The 20846-nt window shown below is 34.0% G+C and overlaps 3 protein-coding genes across 8 annotated transcripts; 2 read left to right on the forward strand and 1 right to left on the reverse strand.

The window, feature by feature from the left end:
- Positions 1-11506: 11506 nt before the first annotated feature.
- On the forward strand, positions 11507-15159 carry LOC109169712 (transcription factor TGA7-like). 4 transcript variants are annotated; one of them, XM_019318595.1, is made up of 9 exons: positions 11507-11810; positions 12614-12793; positions 12881-12958; positions 13071-13130; positions 13202-13279; positions 13374-13431; positions 13518-13789; positions 13867-14094; positions 14707-15159. In XM_019318595.1, exons 2-9 carry the CDS (start codon positions 12614-12616, stop codon positions 14869-14871), a joined length of 1119 nt encoding a protein of 372 aa, XP_019174140.1. In that variant the 5' UTR covers positions 11507-11810; the 3' UTR covers positions 14872-15159. The 4 variants fall into 4 exon arrangements, with proteins under 4 accessions (XP_019174140.1, XP_019174139.1, XP_019174138.1 ...); XM_019318594.1 differs by having other exon boundaries at positions 11565-11843; XM_019318593.1 differs by lacking the exon at positions 11507-11810 and adding an exon at positions 12320-12428.
- Positions 15160-15566: 407 nt separating this feature from the next.
- LOC109169702 (dnaJ homolog subfamily C member 8) lies at positions 15567-17902 on the forward strand. Its single transcript, XM_019318582.1, has 5 exons — positions 15567-16058; positions 16328-16402; positions 16506-16645; positions 17060-17197; positions 17381-17902. Exons 1-5 carry the CDS (start codon positions 15785-15787, stop codon positions 17588-17590), a joined length of 837 nt encoding a protein of 278 aa, XP_019174127.1. The 5' UTR covers positions 15567-15784; the 3' UTR covers positions 17591-17902.
- A 335-nt stretch (positions 17903-18237) lies between these two features.
- On the reverse strand, positions 18238-20791 carry LOC109169676 (transcription termination factor MTERF4, chloroplastic-like). Of its 3 annotated transcripts, none has more exons than XR_002052281.1 (3): positions 19592-20791; positions 19056-19133; positions 18238-18659 (listed from the first exon to the last, which is right to left on the reverse strand). XR_002052281.1 is itself a non-coding variant. In XM_019318539.1 (2 exons), the coding sequence occupies exon 1, from the start codon at positions 20744-20746 to the stop codon at positions 19622-19624; it is 1125 nt and encodes a 374-aa protein (XP_019174084.1). In that variant the 5' UTR covers positions 20747-20790; the 3' UTR covers positions 18238-18659; positions 19592-19621. The 3 variants fall into 3 exon arrangements, 1 of the variants encoding a protein (XP_019174084.1); XR_002052280.1 differs by having other exon boundaries at positions 19056-19138; XM_019318539.1 differs by lacking the exon at positions 19056-19133 and having other exon boundaries at positions 19592-20790.
- Between the last annotated feature and the right edge of the window lie 55 nt (positions 20792-20846).

The following is a 20846-nucleotide window of genomic DNA, read 5'->3' on the forward strand; positions in this document are numbered from 1 at the left end:
AAGTTATGGATGTATAGTTATGCAATTCTGGATGTGTAGTTATGCAATTCTAGATTTATAGTTATGAAGTTATGGATGTATAGTTATGCAATTCTGGATGTGTAGTTATGAAGTTATGGATGTGTAGTTATGCAATTCTGGATTTATAGTTATGAAGTTATGGATGTGTAGTTATACAATACTGGATGTATAGTTATGAAGTTATAAATGTGTAGTTATGCATGCAATTCTGGATTTATAGTTATGAAGTTATGGATATATAGTTATGCAATTCTGGATGTATAGTTATGAAGTTATGGATGTGTAGTTATGCAATTCTGGATGTATAGTTATGAAGTTATGTATTTTTTTTTTAAGTCAATATCAAAACGACGTTGTTTTTGCATCCGTGTGCACCATGCATGATGCACACGGATGCAGAGCATAACACTCCTCAGTATTTGGGAAAAGGAAAAGAATAATGTTATATTTGTATACTTTAATGCTAATTTGACTTGACTCTAATTATATGACCAGACCGATGCGATATACTATTCAATACCTACCATTTCAAGGATATAAATATAAATACAAACAAAACAAATTACTTTATATAAAAGAATGTAAAATTTTAAATTTTATAAATAATATTGTCATTCAAAAATAATAATAATAATGTTCATCAGTTGATCTGCAATTTTGCACAATGACTCTTCATAGTTCACAAAGAAAAATTCTATTTCTGGGCTGGAATTTGAACAAGTGCTAAAATACTAGGGCTTTGTGGGCTAAATAACGGACTGGAATAATTCTTTAGATAAATGGGCTTTGTTGATTAGGCCTAACTAAATTAGAAACCTAGCAAGTTGGGCCTGCATATTGTATTTAATGATAGGAGACTAGGAGAGAGTAGTCTTAGTCTAACATGGTAGGTATTATATTTTTATTTGTTTTACTAATTCAAATGGTTAAGCAGAGACCTGAAGAATTATGTCTAAGATCCTATCATCATAAAATTGTTATATAAGTATAAGGGAATATAACAGATAGAAAAAATATAGAACATATACTACCTTGTAATAGAGTTAATAGTACTAAAAAAAAGTATAAGGGAATAACGTTGCACATTTGCTATCAGGGACGGAGCCAGAAATTCGATTGAGGGGGGGCGAAACAGTACAGACGTCAGACGGATTCAGAAAATTTTTCCAGTAAAGGCGAAACATTAAAACAAAAGAGATAATTTAAAAGAAAATAAATAAATTACTTAAAAATATAGTCGTAAATATTGTAAGATATGGACGAAAAATAAAACACATCGAAACTTTATAAAAATATTCATTACAGAATATGAAACATAATTAATTTGATAAAATAATTTGAATAGAAAACACAACATAAATTACATATCTCATTATTAATATAAAAGAATGTTATATATATATATATATATATATATATATATATATATATATATTTGTGTGTGTGTTTAAAGAAGCTATTAAAAACGTGATTGTTTGAAGTCATATGGCAATGAGTAAAAAGAATTGTAAAACACATCGAAACTTTATAAAAATATTCATTACAGAATATGAAACATAATTAATTTGATAAAATAATTTGAATAGAAAACACAACATAAATTACATATCTCATTATTAATATAAAAGAATGTTATATATATATATATATATATATATATATATATATATATATATATATATTTGTGTGTGTGTGTTTAAAGAAGCTATTAAAAACGTGATTGTTTGAAGTCATATGGCAATGAGTAAAAAGAATTGTAAAACTACATGTTAATGCAAAGATTTGAATCCTTAACCTCACCATTGCCAAATATGTGCTTGACCACCTAATCTAATTCACTTCTTGTTAATATTTTATAGTTTTTATATACTAATACTAAAACATGTACTATATATACATATATACATACAAAGACTATATATGGGGCGGGGGTGAGGTGACGGGGCAGTCGCCCCCCTGCCCCCCTTTGGGTCCGTCCCTATTTGCTATTAAGTATTAACTATAACTTTTGACATAGTAATAATTACTTAATTTGACAATTGGTATTAAATATTGTTGTTCCCTATTAGTATTAAATATTGAGAAAGATATTATTAGGTGTAGTTATAAATGTTTGATTATAATATAAAGTTTTGACTCTCGACATTTCAAGAATGAAGAGTCAATTATTGCATCTAAGAGCATCCACATTTGTTGGGGATAATGTAAGAGTGATTAGGAAAGAGAAGATGGGAGGGGAGAGGAAAAAAGAAAAAAAAAAAAGGAAAATTAAATTTTTTTTTAAAAAAAAAAATTAAGACTGTCAGGCGCTATGGTGACAGCCACGTGGCTGTCACCTGTGGTGTTTTATTTTTATTTTTGTGGTGGGTCCCACCATTTCTGAAATCTTCCTTCATTTGCAGGAGAATTATTTCTCAAATAATTTTCCCCCACATTAGCTATTATCTTGGGTGGGGTGAATTAATACTGCAATCTCCCCATATTATCTACTAATGTAGATGCTCTAAGAGCAAGTCCAATAATTGAAAATAAATGTCAAGTTTTTTAGCCACCAAGGAGAGAGAATGAGAGGAGGGGTGGGGGAGGGGGAACAAGCAAAACTTTTTTAAAAAATATTGTTTAATTCGATTTAACATGTCTACTACAGACTACAGAGCCCACAAAAACCCTTCAATTCTGTAAATCTTTTTTTACTCTCTCCACCACCCCCGCCCAAACCCAAAAAAAAAAAAAAAAAAAAAAAAAAAAAAAAACCACAAAGATCCCCTAAAGTAACTATTAGGGTTGCGTACTCTAAGTAACATATAATGTGAACGTAACAGATTTATAACAACCGGCTAAAATCAACTCTTAATTGAATATTTTATTTTATTATTAATATATAACCTTCCAAAAACAAAAGCCTCATTCAAACCTAACGTCACTTGGCCGGTGGTAGTAGTCAATTTTGAGCCTTATAAAATGGAGGCCAGATTTCAAGTGAAAGACACATGCAATTCGATTGTCTTTAATTTAATTTGAATACACACACACATATAATCATATATATATAGTCCTCCTCATCACATTTTTCTTTAGAGGCCAGGCCACTCCTCCAATGATGTATTGAAGTTAGCACAGTGGAGGATTTCATCAATTAACCATCACCCAAACTGCATAATTTAATATACCTGATGTGTATATGTTGCATGTGAAATTATTAACTTTTTTTGTAAAATATATATACATGCATGCCAATTCAATCATAATATATTCCAATAATCGATAATCCAAAAGAATTTAAATCTTCATGATTAAGTTGTGCATGATTCCAATATGACCATTCAAATTGTGCAATGGTGCACACCTCATCATCATAGCCCACATCACCACATTGTAAATAGTGTTAAGGTACTCCGATCTTTAACCCGGTCCAACTTGAAATTACACATGTATTAAACAAGTCCAGGTTACTAAACCAACAGTAGTCCTACCAACTCAGCTATGTGATGATACCCATCGAATATTACTATTGTATTATTGCAGGTTTTCCTACTCATATATTTAACCCATTTATTTATTGACACTTTAAATATATATTTACATTCATCGTTATTTGACGAAATAGTCAATCTTATAATAAATTATTACATTTTCATCTTCTTCTTTTTTTCCTATTTACCGGAATGTAAAAAAATATTGTGAATGATTGAACATTTTATTGGTGAGTTATTAAAAAGGTGATAATGCATGCATGCATTATTCCCACTTATGTTTTACGTAGCAATTATTATCTGCATTAACCAAAGATCAGATTACGTATTTAATTTGGAAATCACAAGTTGCCATTTCTTTTCTTCTTTTTTCTCATCACTCTCCTTTGTTATCTTCCCTTTTCTTTTGGCGTGTTATGCTAATCTGATATACAAACTTTTCTTCGCCATCACCAAAGCTCCTTTAGGGGATACAATATAATAATTCAAAATTCAAAATAAAAACAAAAACAATAATAATACAAAATAAAAAAAATAAAAAAGCTCCTTTTGACAGTGCAACAACACCTCAAAGGCCAAACATCTGCTACTTAATGCAAAGCATATACATAAAGCTTTTTTGCCATATCATGACATAGAAAGTATCATGTGTGTATCAGCAATATATTATTTACACATATACTATGCTTCTATTCTATATTTAGATACATAGAACTGACAAATTATTCTGTGGACTCGGATAAGGTGAACCTGGATCCAAAAATACACAGTTTATATACTAAATAACCACAATTTAGATACTAAATGCTCACAGCTCAAATTGTGAACATTCAGTATGTAAATTGTGTATTTTAGATCCTTATCCACATTGCAATGTGAACCGGGTCCATGGTATAACTGCTACATAGAACTCCCACTATTTTTATTTTTATTTTTATTTTTATTTTTGAAAAAAAATAAAAATGAATTGGGTCTATGTGTACCGTGATGTTTTCTTCGAGAAAAAGAAGTCCAATTATATTGGATGGCTTAAAATATATTATCAAAAATAAGGTGTGCACGTGATGGGGCTTTAGATTTACGAGTCAGCACATATATAACTAACAAATTGGCCAATAATTTTTTATTACTTCTAGATATTTAGAAGATTGGATAATATTCTTGACGTTAAAATTAAAGATTCAATATAAAGTGGGTGTCACGATGAGTTTGGTAGCTGACTAGCTGAGCTGCGCTGTCGGTCTTCTATTATAGCCTCGCACTAGATTGGACCATATATAGCTTAGGAATGTAAAGATGAAGAGTGATTCACTAGTTTTTAATTTGTTAGTTGAAAAGATAAACACTAGATGAAAATGATTATGACCCATATATTTGCATATTTTGTTTAGCTACTGTGTGTTATATATGTACGTGTACAAGCATTTGAAATATATATGATTAGTACATTCTACCGTTTACCTTTTTCACCAATTCTTTAGGGTAAAAATGTCAATCTTAGCACGAACTTGATGAGTTGACCTGATAGCAACTAATTTTTTTTAGGATTAGACTTGAAATATTTTAGTCTAATAAAACAAATTAGCCTAATAAGCTAGCTAGTCTGATAGCCCGATTGACATCCCTACTTTGGGGTAGGAGCGGTGGGATCTTCGTTTTCTTTGATTCAATTTTTTTTTCTTTCGTTTCCACTATTGTATCGGAAAAAATAGAGATTCGAGTATTATATATTACCAAATTAGATAATGTTGGATTTGGATATATATATATACTTATTAGCTTGTTAATGGTGTAAAAAAGTACTAAAGTATGACTGTCTGTTTAAAGAATAAAGATCTCATTTACTAATGAAGAAAAAAAATTCAAAAGTTTTATCAATCAAATACTAATTAATATACATATTATTAATTTATTGAAGATGAGGATTAGCTAACCATTCGATAACACGCGCCATGTGAGTATTTGATAAAATACTTCGCACTCATAGCATGTCTTTAAATAGCGATTGCAAGATTTTTCGTACATCAAAGTATTTTATAATATTTATAGATAATATATAATTTAAGGTTTTAAATGATCTAATACACATAATGCATATATGTAACGTCTGTATGTGTGTGTTACGTGTGTGTGTATATATATATATATATATATATATATATATATATATATATATATATATATATATATATACACACACATGGTCTTTATGAGTCATTGTAACCCAGATTTAGGCAATTATGCTGTCCACTTATTACATGTACGACAGGGAAGTTGCAAACACCTTTTTTTAAGTATAAGGGGATCGAAAACAAAAAAATAAAATAAAATTACATGAATTATCTAAACCACAATGTATCAACAAGAGCCAATTAATGTAAATAGGTCGAAACCCTAATACCCTATATATGTTTAATTTTTGGCTGCATGAACCGACAGGCTTACGATCCCATTCATTAACTTTTCGGAGCAAAATTGAAATGTGCCTTCATTTCATCATCGTCATTAATTTAAGTGTGATCTTTCCAAAAGCTTGGATAGTTGGATTTCATGGCCAAAAGTAAATTGACGTTACGTTGCATGCATGCTTTCTTCCCTGGCCTTCTCGTATTGGAAGAGTCACACTATATATAATATATATACATAAAAGTTTGAAATCTTCTCTAAATACTACCTACTAAATTATTGAACTAAGTCCATGCCGGCTATATATAAGAGCAATCTCAATTGTAGTTTTTACAAAAAACTTGGGGGTAGGTATTTAAACAAATGGGAGGTTTTGGATGGTTTTTATTCCTAGTATATATTTTAATTATTTTTTTGTGGGGCCGAGTTGTAATGTTAAAAATGGAGAATGAAGACGAGAGGTGCATGTGTAGCGCACCTGTTGCGCAGCTAGGTGCGTGTATGATTTTTTTTTCTTTTTTTTTTTGGGACAGCAACTTTTTTTTTTTTTTTTTTCTTCCCCCCTCCTCTCTCCTATTTGGCTTGCAAAAACTCCACCAAAAAAAAAAAAAAAAAAAAAAAAAAAAAACCAACACAAATGAGATTGCTCTAAGTTTGAATTCTAAATTGCGAAATGTGCCTCAAGTAGCCAACAAACCCCCAAATGTTTGTACACTATGATTCTTGGTAGGATTCGAACCCTATACCAAGTCATGTACTACTTTGCAGTTGTTAGGAAAACAAAGTTTATGAATTTATTTTTGGTTGGTTGATAAATTGAATTGTATTATATATGGGATTTGTCGTCACACTATTTTTTTAATTAAGAGAAACTAAAAGATATAGTATGCCAAGCACTTGTGCTCATATAACACCTATGTGACTCTCATTGATGGAGTGTCACATGATCGAACTCCGGTGGGGTATTGACTCTTTGTGTTGCAAGAGATTGAGAAAGTATAGAATATATCATACCTTATAATAGAGTCAATAATACTTATATATATATATATATATATATATATATATATATATATATATATATATATATATATACAAAAACTTTGGTAAATATTATATGTTTGCACTCAATCAGATCTTCCAATATCAACCGTCAATCATTGTGGCCTTTAAATAAAAGTGGTTTCCCTCTATATGTCTTTCCATCTTCTTGTACATAATTGAAAATGTCCCTACGGCCATGCATGCATGCACTATAAATTCAAAAGTAGTTGTATCACAAGATAAAATTAATTATTTAAATACAAAATAATCATCCTTAGCGTTGCATGACGCCACTGATGATTTAATTTGGTCTGAATTATTGTTGGTATGTGAATAATTTCACTTTAATTAATATTATATTAATAGAGGATTTCTAATTAATGTGCCTATCAATATTGATACATTTTAGAGCGATATAATTTACATAGGCTGATAGGCATAGTAATACTTCTCCCAAAAGAATCCCTAACCCTAATATAATTAAGGACCCCATATCCCGGCCCGACATAGTATTTGTGATGATGTAAATAATGGTGATTCAACGGCTGAGCAGATAGGGCCAAATGTCAGTACGCACAAGGGACGATCTGTCCACTTTGTAGATCGACATAGTAATACTGATATTTACCTTATTACAGTAAATATTATAAGGACAAGTGTTGATAGTATAACTTAAATAATATATATGATATACTATATGTAGTACAAAAAGTTATCATCAATATCAATTGATACCGTAAAAATTCTTTATATTAATATACTATGCAGTTTGTACATCTAGCTAGCTTGGCTTTCTGTTGGGACGTCCATAAATAAGCTAAGGCAAGGACATCTTTACCTAATAGTAGGAGGGACTCAATGTCAAGTTATGTCAGTTACACGAAACGATCCATGTACAATTTCTTATAAAATAATGATGCACGGAAGCTCTAAAATGTAGTGTTTTCTGTTTCAGAAATGTTTCGTCTCCAAAAATATTTAAAGAAACGCATTTGCAAAACATTTCCGTGTTGTTTCCTAGTAAATCAAAAAGTTTGTAGAAAGATTATATTTGAGTCGTTTCCTAATTATGAAAAAGTTTAGAAATGCGGTTCCAAAAATCCATTTCGGACCACTAAAAATGTTTTGGGTCAAATTTTAAAATCTTAAAAATATCTTTAAACCCTATTTTGCTATAGATATAATGCAATGCCAACTATGATTTTCCAACATTGCTTCTCTTCATATTCCATCAAGCTAAGGAATACAAAAGAATATTATGATGACAAATAAAAAAATAAAAGTGGAATGTTGTATTTGCCGACCTATCTTTCGATAAACTCGAGTTGAAGTTTGTGTTTTGTTATAGAGATGCTAATAAGATGATTATATTGTTGAAATTTAAGAACATTATATTTTAGATTTTGGATATAATATATTTTATTATTATTTCAATTAAACGATATGATATTTAACTATTTAGTACTATAATTTATTGTATTACTTTTAAAATGTTATTTATTAGTGTTATATCTTTTCATGAAACTAATTAATACTCCATCCATCTCATTTTGTTTCTCCAATTTATTTTACGGGACTTGATTTAAGTTTTACAATTCAAATTCGATATAATTGTATTTAAGTTTGGATAATTATATTGGCTTATAAAAAGATAAGGTTATGATATACAATAAATGAATGATTGTATTTAAGTTTGGATAATTGGCTTATAAAAAGATGAGGTAGGTTATGATAGGGAAAATGGAAAAAAGGGACGACATAAACGAACCAAAAATAAAATAAATAGATAAATACAAAAGAAAAAAAAATGTTTCCCCTAAAGAAATTAAAGATGCATGCATGAGTAATGGGTTTTGTTGCAATGTTGCTCATATAATTGAAGCACTTTTATTGGTCAAGAAAGAAAAGGAAAAAGACTGTATCATGAATGAAATCTATTATCATTAATACCATATTTAGGTTTAACTTTCACTTTAATAGCTTCAAAAAAAAATTTATTCAATATATACGTGCTAATAAGGTAAGTCTTAATAATGTCTTAAGATGAAAATATTCATAAAAAATACCTAAAAACTATATCAAAATGTACGTAAAAGACTACCCGACCACATTAAAATATTGTCCTGGTAAGAATCAAAGACCCAATCTCAAGGCAAGGAACTGTCTCTTTTGGTTATGGATAGAGAGATTATTGGTACCTTAGTCAATGTTTTACACTTGACAGGTCACAGGTGCAACTGTTTGTGAACAAGATTGTGGGTTCACTTTTGAGAATCAGAGCCATCAATCTTTTGCTATGAACCCCTAGCAGAGGACATAATCTAGCACGTTAGTTATCTACCTTTCAATGAGCTCTCTCATCTACAATATATATATATATATATATATATATATATATATATATATATATTCTCAAAAAGAAAATTAAAAATCAATCTCAATTATTCATTCAGAAAAATTTAACGGATTTGAGAAAACAAATACGGTGATTTCTATAACTTCGAGTCTTCGAGAATGCAATTTTTAACATTATATAGTGCAATTTTTACAGCTAAATCCTAAATGCACTGCATTGCCAATACCCGTGTTGATTGACTCTAACCAAGAAGATCGATCAATAAGAGCCTCTCGGACTTGGGAATTGAACTTAAAAGCCTTCTAGTTACTAAGCCAACGACCAATCAACTTGGCTAGGGGCCTCCAAGTTCATCATTTTCATATATATATCAAATAAGGTGAAAACAATCTTAACCTGCGAACTTATGAAGGATTGCACCGCAACTACTACATAATTGCATCGTTACGGTTCGCAGACATGCTGGAGGACCTTGGGGTGCAATCGTATCCGGGTGCGGTGCAATTATGTAGTAAATGCAATGCAATCCTTCAGAAGTTCGCATGTTTGCACGTTAAAGGTCAATTTACACCTAATTATGGACCTATATGGCTATATATATGTGTGTGTGTGTGTAGAGTAGACATCAGCAGAATCGCTTGCACAGCTTATTAATTTCTTCACCAATCGAGTATGACAGAAAGAATCAAATTCTGTTGGCCAATTACCACTGCATCAATGCATGCAACAGTGTTTTCCACTTTCATTTAATCATCATCAATACAATTGGTGAATGATGATCACTAAAAGAAGAAGAAAAACCTGTTTGGAATCTTGTTGCTCCTTTTCTGGTTTAATTTAGAATTAGCTTCCCACCAATATTACATATAACATTAACTAACAAGGGGACCGAGATCGAGACCAAATTTTTCTTAAACCTAAGCTAATTAAGAAAGTTGTTCTGTGAGTTCTCACTTTCATGTCTTGTATCTTAGCGTTTAAGCTACGTATCTTAACTACTAAGCTTTCTTTCTTCTTGTTAGTAAAGATTTTTTTTTGGGTGGGTTCTTGATTGATTACAGGTATATATGTTAGTTTAAAGTTATTTAGAATTGACTATTAAATTAAAAGAAATATAACTACTTAAATTTGTATATGATGAGATGTTTTTTTGTACTTTTGATCTAAGTACAGTGAAATAAAGAGATTATGATAGTTTTTAAGCACAAGTAGCACTAGCAGTAGTGCAACTTTATCACCTGGAGCTGAGCCTCTTTACACCAAAGAATTAAGAAACGTGTAATCCAATGGTTGGATGCTTTAATTTTGCTGGAATGAGGCCCATGCTTATGTCTGATTACCCAATAAATTCAATCTTTTTTTTTTTCTTTTTCTTTTTTGGGATTTGATGTAAAATAAATGGAAAATCAGAGACCATAATGGTCAATTTCTGTCATTTCCATATTTATCTTTTGGAATTGCCTTTTATGTGTAGTACCCTCCACCATGCCAAGTACTTTCAGTTGATTGTTTTAGCTTTCAAGTGGCAGTAATTAATGGTTGTACTTTTAATCTACATATGATTGTGACTTGCCAATCCCATAATTATCTTTAGCCTAAGTAATTAATTTGGAAAATACGTATTCCCAACTTTTACTCCTACACACAAAATCTTGATGTAGATACACTTGTATTGAGATCCACATGTAAAAAAATAGCTTATCAGAGTCCGAAGGAAGTAAAATTGAGGGAGTAAGATTTGCGAGTATATGTAGTAGAACTCAATTAGTTTTGCTTCGGGTTCTTAAAATAAAGGAAATTTAACAGGACGTTCTTAGTTGAGTTGACGTTGGTTTCAATGATAAGGGTTAATCATCTACTGATAAGGCGACTCGCGATTTACCTCCTCCAGCGGTTTTTGGGCAGAGACTGTGGAGAGTTATGATTAATTAGCGTAAGCTGGGATACCTAATGCATTAAAAAAAAAAAAAGGATTATAGCCTAGTGACAAAGTTGTTAGCTAGGTAGTGGTGATAGTATGGTACAAATTTAAGGTTAGGTAGTTATGAAAGAGTTGTTTTGCAGTTTGTCCAAGGGTGGTGCATACAATTATAATGAACTAGCAGCAGTACAAAGTGAATAGATAATACCACTACATATTTTTATATGTAATATAATGGTAATTGATAAAAAGCTTAACAGTAGAAGAAGCATTCAAAAAGCAAGTCAGTCAACTTCAATTCTTTAGTTCTTTATCTTTCTTGAAATAAATGGATGTTTATTTGTCATTTTTTGCTAACACATTTTTGTTTCCTCCTAGAGCCAACTAGGTTAAATTTGCCCATATTGCAGTGCTATCACTCTTTCCTTGTATCTTTCATTACCATGATTCCATGAATGTTTCTGCAAACATAATTATCAGTTTTGCAACTTGAAATCTGGAATCAAAGGGCCAATCCTGATTTGCAGAAGCTACAATACTCACATAAACACCTCATTTCAATTCAACCCTTGAACTAGCTACTGAAAAGGTTGTTTTCTTCATCTGTTTTCAGCTCATGAATGTATGTTTTCGTGTCTTATGATTCTTTCTGTTGGGTACCTTTGAGTATATATGATTGGACTTGTTTGCCAGTGTGTATTTGAATGCATTATATACATGGGTTGATCATCTTGAAAAATTCCCAGATTGACCACTTTGTGTTTGATGATTGGCTTCAGAGATGTGTAGTGTTTCCCCAGAAACAGAATAGAACTTGTCAAATACAATATCATCCTTTGAGCGATATTTGCATTAGAACCATTTCTTCACCTCTGGTATCCTCTTAAAATGGAGAATATCCCTAGCTCCCTAGTTAATCTGTATATGCTTACATTGGCTTGTTGATCTTCTCACCGGAATATAGTCTACACGACATCTCGACACACCTGTCTTGCATCACATGTTAAAAGCAACCTGCACATCTTGTCAGTGAATTCACGTCGCTAGATTTCTTCTGTTTCTCCATTATATGAATTACTTTTCCTTTAAAAGATGTCACGTATATTGAATAGAGGGGGAAAGGTCTTGGAATGATGAGGGAGAATCTCGGGCTTAGACGATGATTCTAGTGGCAAACAAACTTGTATATCAATGGTCTCAAACTGAGGTTTCTCTGCTAGCTAACATTTGACACTGATAGTGATAGTCTGATATCTTACTCCTGCTGTTTCCTCTATGTATTTTCGAAGATCGTTCCAATCATAGTTCCAGGATGTGTATACTTTCTTGCTTGTTACTCGAAACGTTTCTCCAGCTTCCCCAGTTTCTTATCGTCGCTTTTAAACTGTGCAGATGGTGTCCTATCAGGCCATGAACATTCCTTCAACGAGCCAATTTGCCCCCACGAGGATGGGTTTGTATGAGCCTTTCCACCCGATGAGAATGTGGGAGGAGACACTGAGAGGTGATATGATCCCCAGCACAGGTGGATGTATGGTCACACAGGCAAATGAAAGGACAGATGATAATAAGGTATTTTTTTCTCACCTTGAAGCTGCTAAAATTTGAGTTATTGCGATTCACAGCTGTCTGATTCGTCCTTTTTCACTTCAAATGTAGTTCGATTACAAGTATAACGAATCTGCAATACCTTCTCCCTCAGGGGATAATCAGGCAGGAAAGGGCCTTACAGATAAGGTGATAACATAATCTGCAAAAACCAAACTGCCAAATTGGATGGTTTAAATCTTGTATTTGACCAATAAATGGAAAAAATGGAAACCTGAGTATATTTCAATGTAAACTGCAGGCACAAAGGCGTTTAGCGCAGAACCGTGAAGCTGCTAGAAAAAGTCGTTTGAGGAAAAAGGTAACCAGACACTTCTGCAGATATTCAAGAACTTCACCATTGATTCACTTATTAACACTTTCTCCGTACAGGCTTATGTTCAGCAACTGGAAACGAGCCGTTTGAAGTTAGCACAGCTTGAATTGGAGCTCGAGAAAGCCAGGCAACAGGTCAGGTTTGCATAGCTGCATATTTCTGTTTCCTAAAAGACTGCATATTGCTCATTCACCAAAGAACTATCATCTGAAATATAACTAATTGCAGGGAATATGTATGTTTGGTGCGAGTAGTAGCATAGGGCTATGCGCGACATTAAATCCAGGTAATAATAGAGATCACGCTATCAGTCATATATATACTGTTTTTGCTTATCCTCAAAACTAATGCTTTCTAGTCATTTATATGAAGGAATTGCTGCATTCGAGCTGGATTATACTAACTGGATCGAAGAGCATCAGAAGAAAACCTCGGAGCTCAGAAACATTCTGCAGGCCCCGACGAATGATATGGAACTGGAGGTGCTAGTGCAGAGTGTCTTAAGCCACTACTGTGATCTCTTCCGGATGAAAGTTGAAGTGGCAAAAGCTGATGTCTTCTACTTGATATCCGGAGCATGGAGAACTCCAGTCGAGCGCTTTTATCTCTGGATTGGAGGATTCCGGCCATCAGAAATGATAAAAGTATGTACAGATCACAAGGTTTCTTCTCAAACCAGATATCTGAATCAATTCATAGGAAATTCTTGATTTTTTTGCAGGTGGTACTGCCACAACTCGGGCAATTGTCTGAACAACAACGCTTGAATGTTAATAACCTGCGACATTGCTGCCAACAGGCCGAGGATGCTCTCACCCAAGGAATGGATAAACTCCAGCAGACTCTCTCCCAAAACATGACACTTATAACCACTGGAGCAGGAACTTACAGCACTCAGATGGCATCTGCCATCGAGAAGTTAGAAGCACTGGAAAGTTTTGTCAACCAGGTATCCATTTCAATAAATAAATAAATAATATTAGAATCAAGCGCTTACCACTACGCCAAAAACTATAGCTAGTAGCAAGCCTACTGGTGCTGGACTTCGCTCTTCACCGGCCTCCACCCAACAACTCCCCAGCACCCAATCTTAACTGCACAGCTTTGATGCCACTTGTTAGAATCAAACCTTACTACTATGCCAAATGTTATAGCTAGTAGTCAGGCACAACATTTTCGAGAGGCAGGTGCTAGACATGGCCCTCCAACAATTTCCTAGTCACCTAGTACTAAACTTGACCCTTCACCAGCCTCTGCGCAACAATTCCCCTAACACAGCCCCATGACCTGGCTCTAATACCACTTATTAATTAGAATCAAGTCCTTACCAGTTACAGCTACCCCAAAAGTTAGTAAAAACACAACATTTTCAAAAGGCGAGTGCTGGACATGGCCCTCCAGGCCTCCGTCTAACAATCATCTAGCTACTTGGTGCTAAACTTGACCCTTAACTGACTTCCGTCCACCAAAAAAAACATAAGAGTTAAAACTAACCATATCTCATCAAAACCATGACCTGCAATATAATTGTTGTTGCTTTAATTTGTCTAAAAACGTGCAGGCGGATCACCTTCGGCAGCAGACACTGCTGCAGATGTCTCGCATTCTAACGACCCACCAGGCAGCTCGGGGCCTGCTTGCATTTGGGGAGTATTTTCAGCGCCTCCGCAGTCTAAGTTCACTCTGGGCAGCTCGCCCTCGCGAAACTACGCTTGACTGCTGTTGAACTCTACTCAAGCTGCCATACGTCTGTAGTTTATGTATGCTGCTTTCTTCTGCTGCGCTGGTAATGTATGGGATGTATATATATATATATATATATATATATATATATATATGTTGTGAGAGAGAATGTAATTTTAACCATATATATATGCATGATGGATTTGAATTTATCATGTGAATATAGTCAAGAGGAAGTATCAAGATCACAGATCTTGTATAAGTAGTCTCCTTAGGCCTACAATAATTATCTTTAGTATCATTTGCAGAGATCAAATATAATCGTGTTTAATGATCATCTTCTGTCCTACTTCTTAATTCCTAGTTCAATTTACCTCTTTATTATAATTTGCAGGATATTACACATGAACAGAGTTATCACATATATACTATTGAATAGAGTTGTTGTTTTTCTCGTCGTACAACAAATTTTGTTTGGTCTAAAAAACTAAGAAATAACTATATATGTACGGAGTAATATTTATTTACGTTATATTTTCAATGTAAGTAAGAACAAAATGATAGTTACTTTGACGAACTTGTCCTTTTCACGAACAATGGGCAAAAGATCAGAGGAGAATCGACTCAAGGAATAGTTTCCGACTTACGGAGAGAAGGGAGGGGTATGATTGTCATTCGCATATTTCCCTCCAAAAATCAACGGAATAAACCGTCCACAAAATTGGGAGGAAAAAACAGAAAAATAAAAATAAAAATAAAGGAAAAATTATTAGAATAGGGAAAAATATTGATTTCTGTCTCTTCGTCGTTCGATCGAACCGACTACCTTCACTAATCACTACCGTATTATCCTCACCGATTCCAAGAATACAGGTAGAAAAGATTAAAGATTTTCAGAAAAAAAATTGAGCTGAAATTCAAGTATTCAACCGCAGAGAAGAGATTAGGGAAGAAATATGAGCAATCTGAGGGCAATTTGTAGACCTCATGCAGTTTTCTCTTCAATCACCTGTTGCTGCAGAGGACTGTTGGTCAAATCGACGGTTCGCGTTCCGGTTCGGATCCCTAGCCCCGGACCTCGATGGAGCACAAAGCCGCCGGCGTTCTCGACGTGGTTCGATTCGTCCAGGAGAATTGAGCCCTGGGATGGAGTGAATAGGCGGCAGAGGAAGAGCATAGCTACTAATTCATACAATTGGAACAACTCCAAATCCCCTTACGAAACCCTCGGTATTGCAATTCTCTTGTTCTCTAACAATTTTATTTATTTTTTTTTTTTGTGTTTAATTTGTTAGGAATTTATTACTTAGAAAAGATTTTAGTAAAACAGAAAAAAAAAAAAAAAAAAAAAAAATCACCAATCGAAGTAGCAGAAAACAAGGCACTTGGGAACATGTCGTGCAGATAGTTGTAAAATTTGTAGCGACCTTTCTTAAGACTATGATTCTTTGAATGACATCACTACCAATTTTTATGCATTTCACAATTTTTCAATGCAGAGTTGGAAGGAGATGCAGATGAAGAGCAAATAAAGGTGGCATACAGACGTTTGGTGAAGTTCTACCATCCAGATGGTTTCTGCTTAACCTTTTCCCTTTTTTTTAATTAAAAAAAAAAAGTTTTGTATGATTATAAATCTTATAGCTGAAACTTATTTAGTTATTATATTCTTTCAAGTTTATGATGGCAGTGGGACTCTTGAAGAGGGGGAAACTGCTGAAACACGATTTATTAAGATTCAAGCTGCTTATGAGTTGCTGCTAGATAAAGAACAACGAAGGCAATATGACAAAGAAAATCGGGTGAACCCTATGAAGGTGAGTTTATAAACTTGTTAAGGTTGATAATTTTTTTTTGTTTTTATCAATCTGGATTAGGGTACAACAAATACTGCAAAAATCATCTAGAATTTGTTTCTTGTTGAACATCTGTACTTGAGTTAGAAATTTGGAATGCATATTAAGTTATGATATGTTAAGGAGTCAATTTTAAAAAATTCTAGTTTAGGTGATATTAGTACACGTCCATGGGTAAGTGGATTGAACTCTTGACCTCTGAAAATAATATGCCACTTGAGATAACAGAAACAATATCCAATCATTTCCCCCTTTTTCTAATCATAGATATGTCGCCCTGAGATGGCTGGAGGCGTATAACCTGATAATAATTTAAGGGAAATGAAGTACTGAAGGATGTTTCTTGCTGTTTTCATCTACGTATTATATTTTCAGGCATCCCAAGCATGGATGGAATGGCTTATTAAAAAGCGGAAAGCATTTGACCAACGGGGTGATATGGCTATTGCAGCATGGGCTGAACAGCAGCAGCGTGAATTGAATCTTAAAGCACGCCGCCTTGCACGATCAAAGGTATAAGATTACCTTGGCATCATATAGTATATTATAAACTCTATGCATTCTTTGCACCGAAACTTTCTAAGCTTACTCCAGCACTAGTACTTTCATCACTACTTGTGATTAATATTTTTGAATCTCAAGCAACTTGTGTGAATGTCACAAATAAAAAAAAGTATATAAAAAGTGAACTTTCAGATGGATCCTGAAGAGGAGAGGAAAATACTGGAGAAAGAGAGGAAGGCATCATTGGAAAATGTTAACACTACTTTGAGGCGGCATACACTTGTGTTACGGAAAAGGGATATAATGCGAAGAAAAGCAGAAGAGGAGAAGAAAAGGTTGATTAACCAGCTGCTGGCAGCAGAGGGACTTGAGCTTGAAGAGGAGGATGATAAAAGCTTGTAGAATATACACCACCCTGTTATAGCCGCTATACTTTAAACGTTGCTTGGGGGTATACTTGTCTGTTTATTGTACATGGAAGATGAAAGTTGCATTGTACATTGGAAAACTCTTGAAATGTGCAAAGATGAAAGTCCATGAATTCGGTTCTTTCATCGTTCACTTGTTCCAGTTCTTATGGGAAAACTCCTGAAATGTTCCTTGTAATTGAATGTTGATGCATAGGCATCTATATTTCACATTCTCCCTTCAACTCCAATTATTTGTAAGGGATTGAGTAGGGAAAGATATGGTCATTCCGATTTTCAGTTCTAATCTTCTCTTTTGGTGGTAAAATTTATTAGCTTGTCATCATATTATACTGTAATTTAGGGAAGGTTGAAGCTTGAAGTTTCATCATTGAGAGACTTGACTGCCCCGAGGTAAATATGAGTTTGATCCAGATCCATTCGAACTTGAGACGTCGGGCTGCCCACCACACCCTACTAACCAACCACTGAGACAAACCTAAGGGCATCACTACCTTAGAATTCAACAACAAATTAAAATACTTTGAAGGGCATGTCACAACGAATTTGAGTTTGATTCATTTGAATTAAAATGCCTTGAAAACTTAATAAGTTGAACCAAAGAACAAAAAACCTGCAGAAAAGTAAATCAGGATCAACATTGAAGCTAGCTTGTAACTACTAAAGATTTCTTATTGCACATTAAGAAAGCAATGACTTTGAAATCATGGTGCCTCTCACCTCCCACCTCAATTTTCTTACAATAAGTTAGTTCACTTTCGGCAAACAAAAAATATAAATGATGATTCAAATATCTTCAGAAGGAAGAACAAAGACTTTATCCCACCCACCCCAAGCAAAACAAAGTTCCATGAGAGGTACTACACTTCTCACTCTCTTCTTGTGTGATTCACGGGGAAGATATAACGCAAGATATCCTTGACCAAAGCAAAAACATGTCTTCAAACTTTGATTTTGTAAGCACCGACAAGTTGCAAAGGCAATTATCTTTTTCCTTCAGATAGCTCTACACTCTACGCCTTGGCTACTCTTTTCTCCAAACACTGCAACGATACAAGAGGACAACCAAGACAAATTCACTTATTACCTGCTGAAATGTCTCTATATATACAAATTGAAATCTTTTGGCCATTTTACACAAGAGTGTAAATGCAGCCTACATATATCTTATGCTTTGCAAAAAATCAGAACATAAAAAATGAAATCCAGCTTTAATAAAATAGGAGAAATGACTGAAGTGGAATTGAGGTATTTTAGAGAAAAACATACCAACCTTAGAAATTCAACAGACAAGTTTCAATTTGAGTCATTAAATAATTTCTTTAAAGGTGAGAAATGTTTGAGCAATGAATTACACAGTGAGAACTGCTCCATAACCTCAAAACTCATGTCCTTAAAGTATATTATTTTAAAAAGAAAGAGGCCATACGATTACTAACCGGATTTTTTGTCCACTCCAGTTACACTCTCAATTACGATGCAGAGGAGGCAATTGCATTACTTTTAAAACAGTGCAGCTGCCCTGCCCCAAGAAATTATAAGCAAAAATGGAATGTCAATTGATTAAAGACTCCAAATGCAGAAAACGAAAGCTGGATATATCTCAAATTTCATGTAAACATAGAATGACTATATGTGAAGAAAATGAGATGCATTTACAGGGGTTAGCAACCAAATATGCTATCATGACATTGAGTATGAAAAATTGATGTGCCAACCAACTAATATTGTATCCTTTTTCTCTCTCTTTCCCCATTGATAAGCCTAGTTTTTTCTCTTTCACCATTGATAGTCATGAAGTGGAAACTTAGTCAAAGAACAAAAAACTGTGAGCCTGTGACTTTCAAATTTGATGGTTTTTTGTATCAAATTCTTCAGAATAATATTAATCCAAGACAGGAACCAAAAATAGAAATGCGCTTATGATCTGACATGACAAACTGAATATTAAAGAATACAATATAATGATCATCACCTCATTGGAAAGAAAGTCGCCCAAAGTTTACTATCGAACCACCCTTCTCTTGTATGATCCATATAGCTCAGGCACCACATCTTTATAGGGCAGCAGAAACAGCTTTTCAAACTTGGCTTCTGTGAAGCATATAATGCTATAAAGACAATGATTTTTCACGGACAGCTTCTTCTCCTTCAAAGTGTTCAAGACGTCAACCCTTGGCAATACTCTTTTCTCCAAACTATAGGTAAGAGCAGAACGAGTGGACAAAAAATCCGGTGTGTAACCTATTTTGTTCATGAAATAATCTAGTTTCTTCTGTATATTGGCCTCAGAGAGCGTGAAGTAAAAAGGTTGGTGCTGAAACATAGTAATTATATCCGAGTCAGCCCATCCAAAACTCCTAAAAACTGCAAATTTTTTCTCCATTGACGATTTGCTTGCTGAAGCCATTGCATACATTCCATAGAAGAACATAGGCGATTCACGAGGAATCCCAAAATCCTTTTCCAGCATATGCACCCTCTCCTCAAACCATTGAAGAGGAAACCTCAAAGCCATTGGTTTCCTAGATATATACCACTTAATCCTCTCATTAGAAAAGCCAAGCTTCTGAAAATAGGAAACATTATCCTGCATAATCTGACAGCTAGTACGAAGCATCGCAGGATAATTCTTTATTACCTTGCGCACATCCTCATTATTACCAAATACTAGTTTAAGAAAAGCCATATTTGGTTTGAGATTGGTATCCAATCCCCTCTCAAGAAATTGCGCGCCTCTCGCAATTACATCGGCGAGATCCGAGCCGGAGAACCCGACCTCCTGAAGACACTGGAGTTTGGGGTCTAGGTTTTTGTCAACGTCGAAGTATAGCAATTTGGGGTATTTGGAAATGCATTTCCGTATCTGGGTCGAATCAAGACCCAATTTTTTCAGATAATCTACAACTAAAGCCGGCTTTGTTGTGGATGTATAGCAGGTTACCTTGGCGGCTGCAGAGATCGATTCTTCTCGGGAGAATCCGAGCGTGCCTGCGAGATACTCCGGCAAGAAAGCCGTCGAAGTCTCGGCTGCAGTTGTCGAGTAGGGAGATCTGGAGATGAAGAACGAGAAGAACACCTCCCGGTGCCCGCCATTGCAGCGACGCCCAAATGTCTGAACAAACATCATCTTTGAAGTGTGCCGCAAAGGCGCTGAGTTCAACCCTGTTTTGTTATATTTTTAATACCCTCTTTTAATTTACCAACTTATACCTTATGAATAAAAGGGA

Source organism: Ipomoea nil, unplaced genomic scaffold, assembly GCF_001879475.1.
Source record: "Ipomoea nil cultivar Tokyo-kokei standard unplaced genomic scaffold, Asagao_1.1 scaffold3321, whole genome shotgun sequence".
NCBI lineage: Eukaryota > Viridiplantae > Streptophyta > Magnoliopsida > Solanales > Convolvulaceae > Ipomoea > Ipomoea nil.

Bases quoted from the DNA above. Each gene is read 5' to 3' on its own strand.
- LOC109169712 (XM_019318593.1), top strand. From the start codon at position 12,381: ATGATTCTAGTGGCAAACAAACTTGTATATCAATGGTCTCAAACTGAG. The intron at 13,280-13,373 runs GTCAGGTTTGCA...AACTAATTGCAG, and splicing joins TCGAGAAAGCCAGGCAACAG to GGAATATGTATGTTTGGTGC. The intron at 14,095-14,706 runs GTATCCATTTCA...AAAAACGTGCAG, and splicing joins TGGAAAGTTTTGTCAACCAG to GCGGATCACCTTCGGCAGCA.
- LOC109169676 (XM_019318539.1), bottom strand. From the start codon at position 20,746: ATGATGTTTGTTCAGACATTTGGGCGTCGCTGCAATGGCGGGCACCGG.
- LOC109169702 (XM_019318582.1), top strand. From the start codon at position 15,785: ATGAGCAATCTGAGGGCAATTTGTAGACCTCATGCAGTTTTCTCTTCA. The intron at 16,403-16,505 runs GTTTCTGCTTAA...TATTCTTTCAAG, and splicing joins GAAGTTCTACCATCCAGATG to TTTATGATGGCAGTGGGACT. The intron at 16,646-17,059 runs GTGAGTTTATAA...TTATATTTTCAG, and splicing joins ATCGGGTGAACCCTATGAAG to GCATCCCAAGCATGGATGGA.